Here is a 15,000-nt window from a genome sequence, read left to right on the forward strand (position 1 = left end):
GGATCTGGTAACTAACAGTCTTTCTGTACGCCAGACTGAGTCTTTTAGACCAGATTGTTCCATTCCGCTTTACGTTACACTGTGATGTTATTAAACTGTGGATGTGGACCTGTCTGGGATTGTTCCATTCAGCCATTTAGCTGGCGAGGCCACGTCGGCCAACGACCAGCACAGGCAGCGTACGCCTCCCCCTGTCAATTATGCTGTTGTCCTCTAGGTGGAGCAGGGCTCTACCCGCTCTATGTAGAGCTGTCTCAGTATCTGCTGTGTGTGTATTATTGGTGGAGCAGGGCTCTACCCGCTCTATGTAGAGCTGTCTCAGTATCTGCTGTGTGTGTATTATTGGTGGAGCAGGGCTCTACCCGCTCTATGTAGAGCTGTCTCGGTATCTGCTGTGTGTGTATTCTAGGTGGAGCAGGGCTCTACCCTCTCTATGTAGAGCTGTCTCGGTATCTGCTGTGTGTGTATTCTAGGTGGAGCAGGGCTCTACCCGCTCTATGTAGAGCTGTCTCAGTATCTGCTGTGTGTGTATTCTAGGTGGAGCAGGGCTCTACCCGCTCTATGTAGAGCTGTCTCAGTATCTGCTGTGTGTGTATTCTAGGTGGAGCAGGGCTCTACCCGCTCTATGTAGAGCTGTCTCAGTATCTGCTGTGTGTGCATTCTAGGTGGAGCAGGGCTCTACCCGCTCTATGTAGAGCTGTCTCGGTTTCTGCTGTGTGTGTATTCTAGGTGGAGCAGGGCTCTACCCGCTCTATGTAGAGCTGTCTCAGTATCTGCTGTGTGTGCATTCTAGGTGGAGCAGGGCTCTACCCGCTCTATGTAGAGCTGTCTCAGTATCTGCTGTGTGTATTCTATATGAGGCTGGACTCTACCCGTGGGTGATGTCTCTGTGTAGAGAGCTGTCTCAGTATCTGCTGTGTGTGTATTCTCGGTGAGCCTGGACTCTACCCGCGGGTGATGTCTCTGTGTAGAGCGCTGTCTCAGTATTTGCTGTGTGTGTGTTCTAGGTGAGGCTGGACTCTACCCACGGGTGATGTCTCAGTATCTGCTGTGTGTGTATTCTAGGTGAGCCTGGACTCTACCCTTGGGTGATGTCTCAGTATCTGCTGTGTGTGTATTCTAGGTGAGGTAGGGCTCTACTTGCGGGTGATGTCTCAGTATCTACTGTGTGTGTATTCTAGGTGAGCCTGGACTCTACCCGCGGGTGATGTCTCTGTGTAGAGCGCTGTCTCAGTATCTGCTGTGCGTGGGTCAGCTTCCTTCCCCTCTGCAAATCCCTGAAGACAAACAACATCTCATCACCACCTTCACCACCATGGCTACCGAGGTAAGAAGCTTATAATCCCTGACCTCTAACCCTTGACCCTATCCCTGGCCAATGAGAAAATACTTGGAAGTGTTGTTTTTTTTTGTGTAAAACATGTTATATATTTTTTTAATTAATTTTAGGGAAACGTTTTAATGTATAAACCGCTATAACCAGATATAGAGAATGTAGAATAGATAATGGACCAGATATAGAGTAGATAATGGACCAGATATAGAGTATGTAGAAGAGATAATGGACCAGATATAGAGTATATAGAATAGATAATGGACCAAATATAGAGTACGTAGAAGAGATAATGGACCAGATATAGATTATGTAGAAGAGATAATGGAACAGATATAGAGTATATAGAAGAAATAATGGACCAAATATAGAGTATTTAGAAGATATAAAGGACCGGATATAGAGTATGTAGAAGAGATAATGGATCAGCTATAGAGTATGTAGAAGAGATAATGGACCAGATATAGAGTATGTGTAGAAGAGATAATGGACCAGATATAGAGTATGTGTAGAAGAGATAATGGACCAGAAATGTAGTATGTGTAGAAGAGATAATGGACCAGATAATAGAGTATGTAGAAGAGATAATGGACCATATATAGAGTATGTGTAGAAGAGATAATGGACCAGATATAGAGTATGTGTAGAAGAGATAATGGACCAGATATAAAGTATGTAGAAGAGATAATGGACCAGAAATAGAGTATGTAGAAGAGATAATGGACCAGCTATAGAGTATGTAGAAGAGATAATGGACCAGATATAGAGTATGTGTAGAAGAGATAATGGACCAGATATAAAGTATGTAGAAGAGATAATGGACCAGAAATAGAGTATGTAGAATAGATAATGGACCAGAAATAGAGTATGTAGAAGAGATAATGGACCAGATATAGAGTATGTAGAAGAGATAATGGACCAGGTATAGAGTATACAGAAGAGATAATGGACCGGATATAGAGTATTTAGAAGAGATAATGGACCAGGTATATGGTGTTTAGAAGAGATAATGGACTTTATGTATTCGGTAATAATATTATCTTTGAGAAATAAAAATCACCTAAATTAAAGTTGAGAACTGAAAGTTCCTCCCGAAACGGTGAATTTAGCGCTCTGGATTTGGTTGTTATGTTTGAGCTGAAGGACACATCATTCATGACAACCTGCACATCATCCATGACAACATGCACATCGGCCAGCCATGACAACATGCACATCGGTCACGACAACATGCACATCGGCCAGCCATGACAACATGCACATCGGCCATGACAACATGCACATCGGCCATGACAACATGCACATCGGCCATGACAACATGTACATCGGCCAGCCATGACAACATGTACATCGGCCATGACAACATGTACATCGGCCATGACAACATGCACATCAGCCATGACAACATGCGCATCGGCCATGACAACATGCGCATCGGCCATGACAACATGCGCATCGGCCATGACAACATGCGCATCGGCCATGACAACATGCGCATCGGCCATGACAACATGCGCATCGGCCATGACAACATGCGCATCGGCCATGACAACATGCGCATCGGCCATGACAACATGCGCATCGGCCATGACAACATGCGCATCGGCCATGACAACATGCGCATCGGCCATGACAACATGCGCATCGGCCATGACAACATGCGCATCGGCCATGACAACATGCGCATCGGCCATGACAACATGCGCATCGGCCATGACAACATGCGCATCGGCCAGCCATGACAACATGCACATCGGCCATGACAACATGCACATCGGCCATGACAACATGCACATCAGCCAGCCATGACAACATGCACATCAGCCATGACAACATGCACATCATCGACCAAAATTAGCTTTTATAACACCACCATTTTCTCTCATCTCCATGGAGACGTTTCTAGAATTGCAAATTCGCTTAAAACTTTGAACATTTCTCTACACCGCCAAAATGAGGGGGGCCTCACGCCCACCACCTAAGCCCCGTTTTGACCCAGAATAAACCCTGCTTCATGGTCTCTCTCTCCAGTTGGTGGTCTGGCGTGTTCTCCAGGACCGTGTTCCTCTGAGTGTTGACCTGCAGGGGGCTCTGTCCTGTCTGTGTCTGGCCCTGCAACAACCCTGTGTCTGGAACACACTGTCTACAGCCCCGTACAAAACACACACCTGCTCCGTCATACACTGTCTACGACTCCTCATCACTGCAGGTTAGTGTGTGTGAAGGAGAGAGGGAATGAACCTGGCCACAATTAGTGGATTTGCATGTGGTGTGACCGTGACTAAACCTTCATTATAAACGGGATGGTTTGAGCCCTGAATGCTGATTGGCTGACAGCCGTGGTATATCAGACCATATACAGTTTATAACAGCAATAAGACACATCAGGGGGTTTGTGGTATATTGCTAGTATACCACGGTTAAGGGCTGTATCCAGGCACTCCGCGTTGCGTCGTGCCGGGGCGGCAGGGTAGCCGAGTGGATAGAGCGTTGGACTCGTAACCGAAAGGTTGCAAGTTCAAACCCCCCGAGCTGACAAGGTACAAATCTGTCGTTCTGCCCCTTAACAGGCAGTTAACCCACTGTTCCTAGGCCGTCATTGAAAATAAGAATTTGTTCTTGCCTGGTTAAATAAAGGTTATAAAAAAAGAAGAGCCCTTAGCCGTGGTATATTGGCCATATACCACACCCCCTCTGGCCTTACTGCCTAAATGACTCCCAGGCTTTTCCTCTGCTGACAATGTTTTATTACACATCCACATAAAGTATTCAACTCTCCTCCCTTTACCTCTCTCCTCTCTCTCTCCTCTACCATTCCCCCCCTTTGCCTCTCTCTCTTATCTCCCTCCCTTTGCCTCTCTCTGTCCTCCCTCTCTCTCATCTCCTCTCCTTTCTCTCTCTCTCTTTCTCTCCTTTCCCTCCCTCTCTCTCTCTCTCTCTCTCTCTCTCTCTCTCGCTCCTCTCCCTCTCTCTCGCTCCTCTCCCTCTCCTCCTCTCCTCTCCCTCTCTCCCCCTCTTCCTCTCTCCTCTCTCCTCCTCTTCCTCTCTCCTCTCTCCTCTCCCTCTCCTCTCCTCTCCCTCTCCTCTCCCTCTCTCCTCTCCCTCTCTCTCCTCTCCCTCTCTCTCTCTCCTCTCCTCTCCCTGTCTCCTCTCCTCTCCCTGTCTCCTCTCCCCCCCCCTTTACCACTCCCTCCCTTTGCCTCCCTCTCTTTCCTCTCCCTCTCTCCTCTCCCTCCCTTTCCTTCTCTCTCTTTCCTCTCTTTACCTCTCTCTCCTCTCTCCTCTCCCCCCCTTTACCACTCCCTCCCTTTTTGCCTCCATCTCGCTCCTCTCCCTTTCCTTCTCTCTGTCTCTCTATCCCTCTCCTCTCTCCTCTCTCCTCTCCCTCTCTCTGTCTCTCTATCCCTCTCTCTCCTCTCTAGTGGCAGTAGGTCCCGGTGACCATCTGTTACATCCAGGGAGGAAGAGAACCACCGGGTCAGATGGTGATTCAGACCAGGTCCACTCTCCAAACACTGACAGTAAGTCATGTAGTTGTTGTTGTTGTTTCCATTATCATTCTAGTCCGTCACTCTCAGTGAGTTAGATCATGCTTCATCACTGTCAAATCTTCTGACTCGTGGCTACTAATACAGTCTGTTAGCTTGCTGTGTTTTAATGTGCATTAGATGGGTTAAATGTTATCTCTAATGTGTTATCTCTGTTATCTATAATGTGTTATCTCTAATGTGTTATCTCTAATGTGTTATCTCTAATGTGTTATATCTAATGTGCTATATCTGTGTTATATCTAATGTGTTATGTCTATAATGTGTTATCTCTAATGTGTTATCTCTAATGCATTATCTCTGTGTTATCTATAATATGTTATCTATAATGTGTTATTTCTGTGTTATCTATAATGTGTTATCTCTGTGTTATCTCTGTGCTATCTATAATGTGTTATCTCTGTGTTATCTCTAATGTGTTATCTCTGTGTTATCTATAATGTGTTATCTCTGTGTTGTCTATAATGTGTTATCTCTGTGTTACCTATAATGTGTTATCTCTAATGTGTTATCTCTGTGTTATCTCTAATGTGTTATCTCTGTGTTACCTATAATGTGTTATCTCTGTGTTATCTCTGTGTTATCTATACTGTGTTATCTCTAATGTGTGTGTGTGTGTGTGTTCCAGACGTGTGTGAGCGACGGTCATGTGAGATCATGGCTGAGCTGGTGGAAGGTCTCCAGAGCGTTCTGTCTCTGGGTCACCATAGAAACAGCGGAATCCCAGCCTTCCTCACGCCGATGCTCCGAAACATCATCATCAGTCTGTCCAGACTACCGCTGGTCAACAGTTACACTAGAGTCCCCCCCCTGGTCAGTCACTGGTCAACAGTTACACTAGAGTCCCCCCCCTGGTCAGTCACTGGTCAACAGTTACACTAGAGTCCCCCCCCTGGTCAGTCACTGGTCAACAGCTACACTAGAGTCCTCCCCCTGGTCAGTCACTGGTCAACAGCTACACTAGAGTCCCCCCCTGGTCAGTCACTGGTCAACAGTTACACTAGAGTCCCCCCTGGTCAGTCACTGGTCAACAGTTACACTAGAGTCCCCCCTGGTCAGTCACTGGTCAACAGTTACACTAGAGTCCCCCCTGGTCAGTCACTAGTCAACAGTTACACTAGAGTCCCCCCTGGTCAGTCACTGGTCAACAGTTACACTAGAGTCCCCCCTGGTCAGTCACTGGTCAACAGTTACACTAGAGTCCCCCCTGGTCAGTCACTGGTCAACAGCTACACTAGAGTCCCCCCTGGTCAGTCACTGGTCAACAGTTACACTAGAGTCCCCCCTGGTCAGTCACTGGTCAACAGCTACACTAGAGTCCCCCCTGGTCAGTCACTGGTCAACAGTTACACTAGAGTCCCCCCTGGTCAGTCACTGGTCAACAGCTACACTAGAGTCCCCCCTGGTCAGTCACTGGTCAACAGCTACACTAGAGCCCCCTGGTCAGTCACTGGTCAACAGCTACACTAGAGTCCCCCCCCCTGGTCAGTCACTGGTCAACAGCTACACTAGAGCCCCCCTGGTCAGTCACTGGTCAACAGCTACACTAGAGTCCCCCCTGGTCAGTCACTGGTCAACAGCTACACTAGAGTCCCCCCTGGTCAGTCACTGGTCAACAGTTACACTAGAGTCCCCCCTGGTCAGTCACTGGTCAACAGTTACACTAGAGTCCCCCCTGGTCAGTCACTGGTCAACAGTTACACTAGAGTCCCCCCTGGTCAGTCACTGGTCAACAGCTACACTAGAGTCCCCCCTGGTCAGTCACTGGTCAACAGTTACACTAGAGTCCCCCCTGGTCAGTCACTGGTCAACAGTTACACTAGAGTCCCCCCTGGTCAGTCACTGGTCAACAGTTACACTAGAGTCCCCCTGGTCAGTCACTGGTCAACAGTTACACTAGAGTCCCCCCTGGTCAGTCACTGGTCAACAGCTACACTAGAGTCCCCCCCGGTCAGTCACTGGTCAACAGCTACACTAGAGTCCCCCCTGGTCAGTCACTGGTCAACAGTTACACTAGAGTCCCCCCTTGGTCAGTCACTGGTCAACAGTTACACTAGAGTCCCCCTGGTCAGTCACTGGTCAAGTTACACTAGAGTCCCCCCTGGTCAGTCACTGGTCAACAGCTACACTAGAGTCCCCCCCCCCCTGGTCAGTCACTGGTCAACAGCTACACTAGAGCCCCCCCTGGTCAGTCACTGGTCAACAGTTACACTAGAGTCCCCCCCCTAGTCAGTCACTGGTCAACAGCTACACTAGAGTCCCCCTCTGGTCAGTCACTGTTCAACAGTTACACTAGAGTCCCCCCTGGTCAGTCACTGGTCAACAGTTACACTAGAGTCCCCCCTGGTCAGTCACTGGTCAACAGCTACACTAGAGTCCCCCCTGGTCAGTCACTGGTCAACAGCTACACTAGAGTCCCCCCCTAGTCAGTCACTGGTCAACAGCTACACTAGAGTCCCCCCTGGTCAGTCACTGGTCAACAGCTACACTAGAGTCCCCCCCCTGGTCAGTCACTGGTCAACAGCTACACTAGAGTCCCCCCCTGGTCAGTCACTGGTCAACAGCTACACTAGAGTCCCCCCTGGTCAGTCACTGGTCAATAGTTACACTAGAGTCCCCCCTGGTCAGTCACTGGTCAACAGCTACACTAGAGTCCCCCCTGGTCAGTCACTGGTCAACAGTTACACTAGAGTCCCCCCTGGTCAGTCACTGGTCAACAGCTACACTAGAGTCCCCCCCGGTCAGTCACTGGTCAACAGCTACACTAGAGTCCCCCCTGGTCAGTCACTGGTCAACAGTTACACTAGAGTCCCCCCTTGGTCAGTCACTGGTCAACAGTTACACTAGAGTCCCCCCTGGTCAGTCACTGGTCAAGTTACACTAGAGTCCCCCTGGTCAGTCACTGGTCAACAGCTACACTAGAGTCCCCCCCCCTGGTCAGTCACTGGTCAACAGCTACACTAGAGCCCCCCCCTGGTCAGTCACTGGTCAACAGTTACACTAGAGTCCCCCCCTAGTCAGTCACTGGTCAACAGCTACACTAGAGTCCCCCTCTGGTCAGTCACTGTTCAACAGTTACACTAGAGTCCCCCCTGGTCAGTCACTGGTCAACAGTTACACTAGAGTCCCCCCTGGTCAGTCACTGGTCAACAGCTACACTAGAGTCCCCCCCCTGGTCAGTCACTGGTCAACAGCTACACTAGAGTCCCCCCCCCTAGTCAGTCACTGGTCAACAGCTACACTAGAGTCCCCCCCCCTGGTCAGTCACTGGTCAACAGCTACACTAGAGTCCCCCCTGGTCAGTCACTGGTCAACAGCTACACTAGAGTCCCCCCGGTCAGTCACTGGTCAACAGCTACACTAGAGTCCCCCCCTGGTCAGTCACTGGTCAACAGTTACACTAGAGTCCCCCCTGGTCAGTCACTGGTCAACAGCTACACTAGAGTCCCCCCTGGTCAGTCACTGGTCAACAGTTACACTAGAGTCCCCCCTGGTCAGTCACTGGTCAACAGCTACACTAGAGACCCCCTGGTCAGTCACTGGTCAACAGTTACACTAGAGTCCCCCCCGGTCAGTCACTGGTCAACAGCTACACTAGAGTCCCCCCCTGGTCAGTCACTGGTCAACAGTTACACTAGAGTCCCCCCTGGTCAGTCACTGGTCAACAGCTACACTAGAGTCCCCCCTGGTCAGTCACTGGTCAACAGTTACACTAGAGTCCCCCCTGGTCAGTCACTGGTCAACAGCTACACTAGAGTCCCCCCCGGTCAGTCACTGGTCAACAGTTACACTAGAGTCCCCCCTGGTCAGTCACTGGTCAAGTTACACTAGAGTCCCCCCTGGTCAGTCACTGGTCAACAGCTACACTAGAGTCCCCCCCCTGGTCAGTCACTGGTCAACAGCTACACTAGAGCCCCCCTGGTCAGTCACTGGTCAACAGTTACACTAGAGTCCCCCCTAGTCAGTCACTGGTCAACAGCTACACTAGAGTCCCCCTCTGGTCAGTCACTGTTCAACAGTTACACTAGAGTCCCCCCTGGTCAGTCACTGGTCAACAGTTACACTAGAGTCCCCCCTGGTCAGTCACTGGTCAACAGCTACACTAGAGTCCCCCCCTGGTCAGTCACTGGTCAACAGCTACACTAGAGTCCCCCTAGTCAGTCACTGGTCAACAGCTACACTAGAGTCCCCCCCTGGTCAGTCACTGGTCAACAGCTACACTAGAGTCCCCCCCTGGTCAGTCACTGGTCAACAGCTACACTAGAGTCCCCCCTGGTCAGTCACTGGTCAACAGCTACACTAGAGTCCCCCCTGGTCAGTCACTGGTCAACAGTTACACTAGAGTCCCCCCTGGTCAGTCACTGGTCAACAGCTACACTAGAGTCCCCCCTGGTCAGTCACTGGTCAACAGTTACACTAGAGTCCCCCCTGGTCAGTCACTGGTCAACAGCTACACTAGAGACCCCCCTGGTCAGTCACTGGTCAACAGTTACACTAGAGTCCCCCCCTGGTCAGTCACTGGTCAACAGCTACACTAGAGTCCCCCCTGGTCAGTCACTGGTCAACAGTTACACTAGAGTCCCCCCTGGTCAGTCACTGGTCAACAGCTACACTAGAGTCCCCCCTGGTCAGTCACTGGTCAACAGCTACACTAGAGTCCCCCCTGGTCAGTCACTGGTCAACAGCTACACTAGAGTCCCCCTGGTCAGTCACTGGTCAACAGCTACACTAGAGTCCCCCTGGTCAGTCACTGGTCAACAGTTACACTAGAGTCCCCCCTGGTCAGTCACTGGTCAACAGCTACACTAGAGTCCCCCCTGGTCAGTCACTGGTCAACAGCTACACTAGTGTCCCCCCGGTTAGCCACTGGTCAACAGCTACACTAGAGTCGCCCCCCCGGTCAGTCACTGGTCAACAGCTACACTAGAGTCCCCCCCTGGTCAGTCACTGGTCAACAGTTACACTAGAGTCCCCCCTGGTCAGTCACTGGTCAACAGCTACACTAGAGTCCCCCCTGGTCAGTCACTGGTCAACAGTTACACTAGAGTCCCCCCTGGTCAGTCACTGGTCAACAGCTACACTAGAGACCCCCCTGGTCAGTCACTGGTCAACAGTTACACTAGAGTCCCCCCTGGTCAGTCACTGGTCAACAGCTACACTAGAGTCCCCCCTGGTCAGTCACTGGTCAACAGTTACACTAGAGTCCCCCCTGGTCAGTCACTGGTCAACAGCTACACTAGAGTCCCCCCTGGTCAGTCACTGGTCAACAGCTACACTAGAGTCCCCCCCTGGTCAGTCACTGGTCAACAGCTACACTAGAGTCCCCCCTGGTCAGTCACTGGTCAACAGCTACACTAGAGTCCCCCTGGTCAGTCACTGGTCAACAGTTACACTAGAGTCCCCCCTGGTCAGTCACTGGTCAACAGCTACACTAGAGTCCCCCCTGGTCAGTCACTGGTCAACAGCTACACTAGTGTCCCCCCGGTTAGCCACTGGTCAACAGCTACACTAGAGTCGCCCCCCCCCGTCAGTCACTGGTCAACAGCTACACTAGAGTCCCCCCCTGGTCAGTCACTGGTCAACAGCTACACTAGAGTGTGGGCTGGTCTGTGTGTCACCTCTAGGTGTGGAAGCTGGGCTGGTCCCCTGTAACGTGTCTGTGTGTCACCTCTAGGTGTGGAAGCTGGGCTGGTCCCCTGTAACGTGTCTGTGTGTCACCTCTAGGTGTGGAAGCTGGGCTGGTCTGTGTGTCACCTCTAGGTGTGGAAGCTGGGCTGGTCCCTTGTAACGTGTCTGTGTGTCACCTCTAGGTGTGGAAGCTGGGCTGGTCCCCTGTAAGGTGTCTGTGTGTCACCTCTAGGTGTGGAAGCTGGGCTGGTCCCCTGTAACGTGTCTGTGTGTCACCTCTAGGTGTGGAAGCTGGGCTGGTCCCCTGTAACGTGTCTGTGTGTCACCTCTAGGTGTGGAAGCTGGGCTGGTCCCCTGTAACGTGTCTGTGTGTCATCTCTAGGTGTGGAAGCTGGGCTGGTCCCCTGTAACGTGTCTGTGTGTCACCTCTAGGTGTGGAAGCTGGGCTGGTCCCCTGTAACGTGTCTGTGTGTCACCTCTAGGTGTGGAAGCTGGGCTGGTCCCCTGTAACGTGTCTGTGTGTCACCTCTAGGTGTGGAAGCTGGGCTGGTCCCCTGTAACGTGTCTGTGTGTCACCTCTAGGTGTGGAAGCTGGGCTGGTCTGTGTGTCACCTCTAGGTGTGGAAGCTGGGCTGGTCCCCTGTAACGTGTCTGTGTGTCACCTCTAGGTGTGGAAGCTGGGCTGGTCCCCTGTAGCGTGTCTGTGTGTCACCTCTAGGTGTGGAAGCTGGGCTGGTCCCCTGTAACGTGTCTGTGTGTCACCTCTAGGTGTGGAAGCTGGGCTGGTCCTCTGTAACGTGTCTGTGTGTCACCTCTAGGTGTGGAAGCTGGGCTGGTCCCCTGTAACGTGTCTGTGTGTCACCTCTAGGTGTGGAAGCTGGACTGGTCCCCTGTATCGTGTCTGTGTGTCACCTCTAGGTGTGGAAGCTGGGCTGGTCTGTGTGTCACCTCTAGGTGTGGAAGCTGGACTGGTCCCCTGTATCGTGTCTGTGTGTCACCTCTAGGTGTGGAAGCTGGGCTGGTCTGTGTGTAACCTCTAGGTGTGGAAGCTGGGCTGGTCCCCTGTAACGTGTCTGTGTGTCACCTCTAGGTGTGGAAGCTGGGCTGGTCCCCTGTAACGTGTCTGTGTCACCTCTAGGTGTGGAAGCTGGGCTGGTCCCCTGTAACGTTTCTGTGTGTCACCTCTAGGTGTGGAAGCTGGGCTGGTCCCCTGTAACGTGTCTGTGTGTCACCTCTAGGTGTGGAAGCTGGGCTGGTCTGTGTGTAACCTCTAGGTATGGAAGCTGGGCTGGTCTGTGTGTAACCTCTAGGTGTGGAAGCTGGGCTGGTCCCCTGTAACGTGTCTGTGTGTCACCTCTAGGTGTGGAAGCTGGGCTGGTCTGTGTGTCACCTCTAGGTGTGGAAGCTGGGCTGGTCCCCTGTAACGTGTCTGTGTGTAACCTCTAGGTGTGGAAGCTGGGCTGGTCCCCTGTAACGTGTCTGTGTGTCACCTCTAGGTGTGGAAGCTGGGCTGGTCTGTGTGTCACCTCTAGGTGTGGAAGCTGGGCTGGTCCCCTGTAACGTGTCTGTGTGTCACCTCTAGGTGTGGAAGCTGGGCTGGTCCCCTGTAACGTGTCTGTGTGTCACCTCTAGGTGTGGAAGCTGGGCTGGTCCCCTGTAACGTGTCTGTGTGTCACCTCTAGGTGTGGAAGCTGGGCTGGTCTGTGTGTAACCTCTAGGTGTGGAAGCTGGGCTGGTCCCCTGTAGCGTGTCTGTGTGTCACCTCTAGTTGTGGAAGCTGGGCTGGTCCCCTGTAACGTGTCTGTGTGTCACCTCTAGGTGTGGAAGCTGGGCTGGTCTGTGTGTAACCTCTAGGTGTGGAAGCTGGGCTGGTCCCCTGTAGCGTGTCTGTGTGTCACCTCTAGGTGTGGAAGCTGGGCTGGTCCCCTGTAACGTGTCTGTGTGTCACCTCTAGTTGTGGAAGCTGGGCTGGTCCCCTGTAACGTGTCTGTGTGTCACCTCTAGGTGTGGAAGCTGGGCTGGTCTGTGTGTAACCTCTAGGTGTGGAAGCTGGGCTGGTCCCCTGTAGCGTGTCTGTGTGTCACCTCTAGGTGTGGAAGCTGGGCTGGTCCCCTGTAACGTGTCTGTGTGTCACCTCTAGGTGTGGAAGCTGGGCTGGTCCCCTGTAACGTGTCTGTGTGTCACCTCTAGGTGTGGAAGCTGGGCTGGTCTGTGTGTAACCTCTAGGTGTGGAAGCTGGGCTGGTCCCCTGTAGCGTGTCTGTGTGTCACCTCTAGGTGTGGAAGCTGGGCTGGTCCCCTGTAACGTGTCTGTGTGTCACCTCTAGGTGTGGAAGCTGGGCTGGTCTGTGTGTCACCTCTAGGTGTGGAAGCTGGGCTGGTCCCCTGTAACGTGTCTGTGTGTCACCTCTAGGTGTGGAAGCTGGGCTGGTCTGTGTGTCACCTCTAGGTGTGGAAGCTGGGCTGGTCCCCTGTAGCGTGTCTGTGTGTCACCTCTAGGTGTGGAAGCTGGGCTGGTCTGTGTGTAACCTCTAGGTGTGGAAGCTGGGCTGGTCCCCTGTAGCGTGTCTGTGTGTCACCTCTAGGTGTGGAAGCTGGGCTGGTCCCCTGTAACGTGTCTGTGTGTCACCTCTAGGTGTGGAAGCTGGTCTGGTCCCCTGTAGCGTGTCTGTGTGTCACCTCTAGGTGTGGAAGCTGGGCTGGTCTGTGTGTAACCTCTAGGTGTGGAAGCTGGGCTGGTCCCCTGTAACGTGTCTGTGTGTCACCTCTAGGTGTGGAAGCTGGGCTGGTCCCCTGTAACGTGTCTGTGTGTCACCTCTAGGTGTGGAAGCTGGACTGGTCCCCTGTAACGTGTCTGTGTGTCACCTCTAGGTGTGGAAGCTGGGCTGGTCTGTGTGTAACCTCTAGGTGTGGAAGCTGGGCTGGTCCCCTGTAACGTGTCTGTGTGTCACCTCTAGGTGTGGAAGCTGGTCTGGTCCCCTGTAACGTGTCTGTGTGTCACCTCTAGGTGTGGAAGCTGGGCTGGTCTGTGTGTCACCTCTAGGTGTGGAAGCTGGGCTGGTCCCCTGTAACGTGTCTGTGTGTATCCTCTAGGTGTGGAAGCTGGGCTGGTCCCCTGTAACGTGTCTGTGTGTCACCTCTAGGTGTGGAAGCTGGGCTGGTCCCCTGTAACGTGTCTGTGTGTCACCTCTAGGTGTGGAAGCTGGGCTGGTCCCCTGTAACGTGTCTGTGTGTCACCTCTAGGTGTGGAAGCTGGGCTGGTCCCCTCGGCCGGGGGGGGAGTTCGGCACCACCCTTCCTGAGATCCCTGTGGAGTTCCTGCAGGAGAAGGACGTGTTCAGGGAGTTTCTCTATCGCATCAACACACTGGGTGAGAGGTCCAAGTGTTATAACCTGCTATGTCATTGTTATAGAGGTCTATTCCATATCGACTGATCCTTTAGGTGGTTATAACCTGCTATGTCATTGTTATAGAGGTCTATTCCACATAGACTGATCCTTTAGGTGGTTATAACCTGCTATGTCATTGTTATAGAGGTCTATTCCACATAGACTGTTAGACTGATCCTTTCGGTGGTTATAACCTGCTATGTCATTGTTATAGAGGTCTATTCCACATAGACTGTTAGACTGATCCTTTAGGTGTTTATAACCTGCTATGTCGTTGTTATAGAGGTCTATTCCATATAGACTGATCCTTTAGGTGGTTATAACCTGCTATGTCATTGTTATAGAGGCCTATTCCACATAGACTGTTAGACTGATCCTTTAGGTGTTTAAACCTGCTATGTCATTGTTATAGAGGTCTATTCCATATAGACTGATCCTTTAGGTGGTTATAACCTGCTATGTCATTGTTATAGAGGCCTATTCCACATAGACTGTTAGACTGATCCTTTAGGTGGTTATAACCTGCTATGTCGTTGTTATAGAGGTCTATTCCACATAGACTGATCCTTTAGGTGGTTATAACCTGCTATGTCATTGTTATAGAGGTCTATTCCACATAGACTGTTAGACTGATCCTTTCGGTGGTTATAACCTGCTATGTCATTGTTATAGAGGTCTATTCCACATAGACTGATCCTTTAGGTGGTTATAACATGCTATGTCATTGTTATAGAGGCCTATTCCACATCTACAGTCGACTGTTAGCAGGTTATAACCACCTAAAGGATCAGTCTAACAGTCAATGTGGAATAGACCTCTATAACAATGACATAGCAGGTTATAACCACCTAAAGGATCAGTCTAACAGTCTATGTGGAATAGACCTCTAGAGCGTCTGCTAAATGACTTAAATGTAAATGTAAATGTATGTCATTGTTATAGAGGTCTATTCCACATAGACTGATCCTTTAGGTGGTTATGACCTGCTATGTCATTGTTATAGAGGCCTATTCAACATAGACTGTTAGACTGATCCTTTAGGTGGTTATAACCTGCTATGTCATTGTTATAGAGGCCTATTCCACATAGACTGTTAGACTGA

The 15,000-nt window shown here is 51.2% G+C and overlaps 1 protein-coding gene across 1 annotated transcript in view; it reads left to right on the top strand.

Annotated features, from left to right (window-relative positions):
• The window catches only part of LOC135507192 (huntingtin-like), a 190,479-nt gene that overhangs the window by 129,833 nt on the left and 45,646 nt on the right, over positions 1–15,000 (top strand). The window contains exons 50-54 of the mRNA XM_064926780.1: positions 1,182–1,327; positions 3,365–3,542; positions 4,756–4,854; positions 5,510–5,694; positions 13,752–13,878. Coding sequence (XP_064782852.1) covers positions 1,182–1,327; positions 3,365–3,542; positions 4,756–4,854; positions 5,510–5,694; positions 13,752–13,878 — 735 coding nt within the window. The remainder of the gene's footprint in view (positions 1–1,181; positions 1,328–3,364; positions 3,543–4,755; positions 4,855–5,509; positions 5,695–13,751; positions 13,879–15,000) is intronic.

This window comes from Oncorhynchus masou, chromosome 20 (assembly GCF_036934945.1).
Source record: "Oncorhynchus masou masou isolate Uvic2021 chromosome 20, UVic_Omas_1.1, whole genome shotgun sequence".
Taxonomy (NCBI): Eukaryota; Metazoa; Chordata; class Actinopteri; order Salmoniformes; family Salmonidae; genus Oncorhynchus; species Oncorhynchus masou.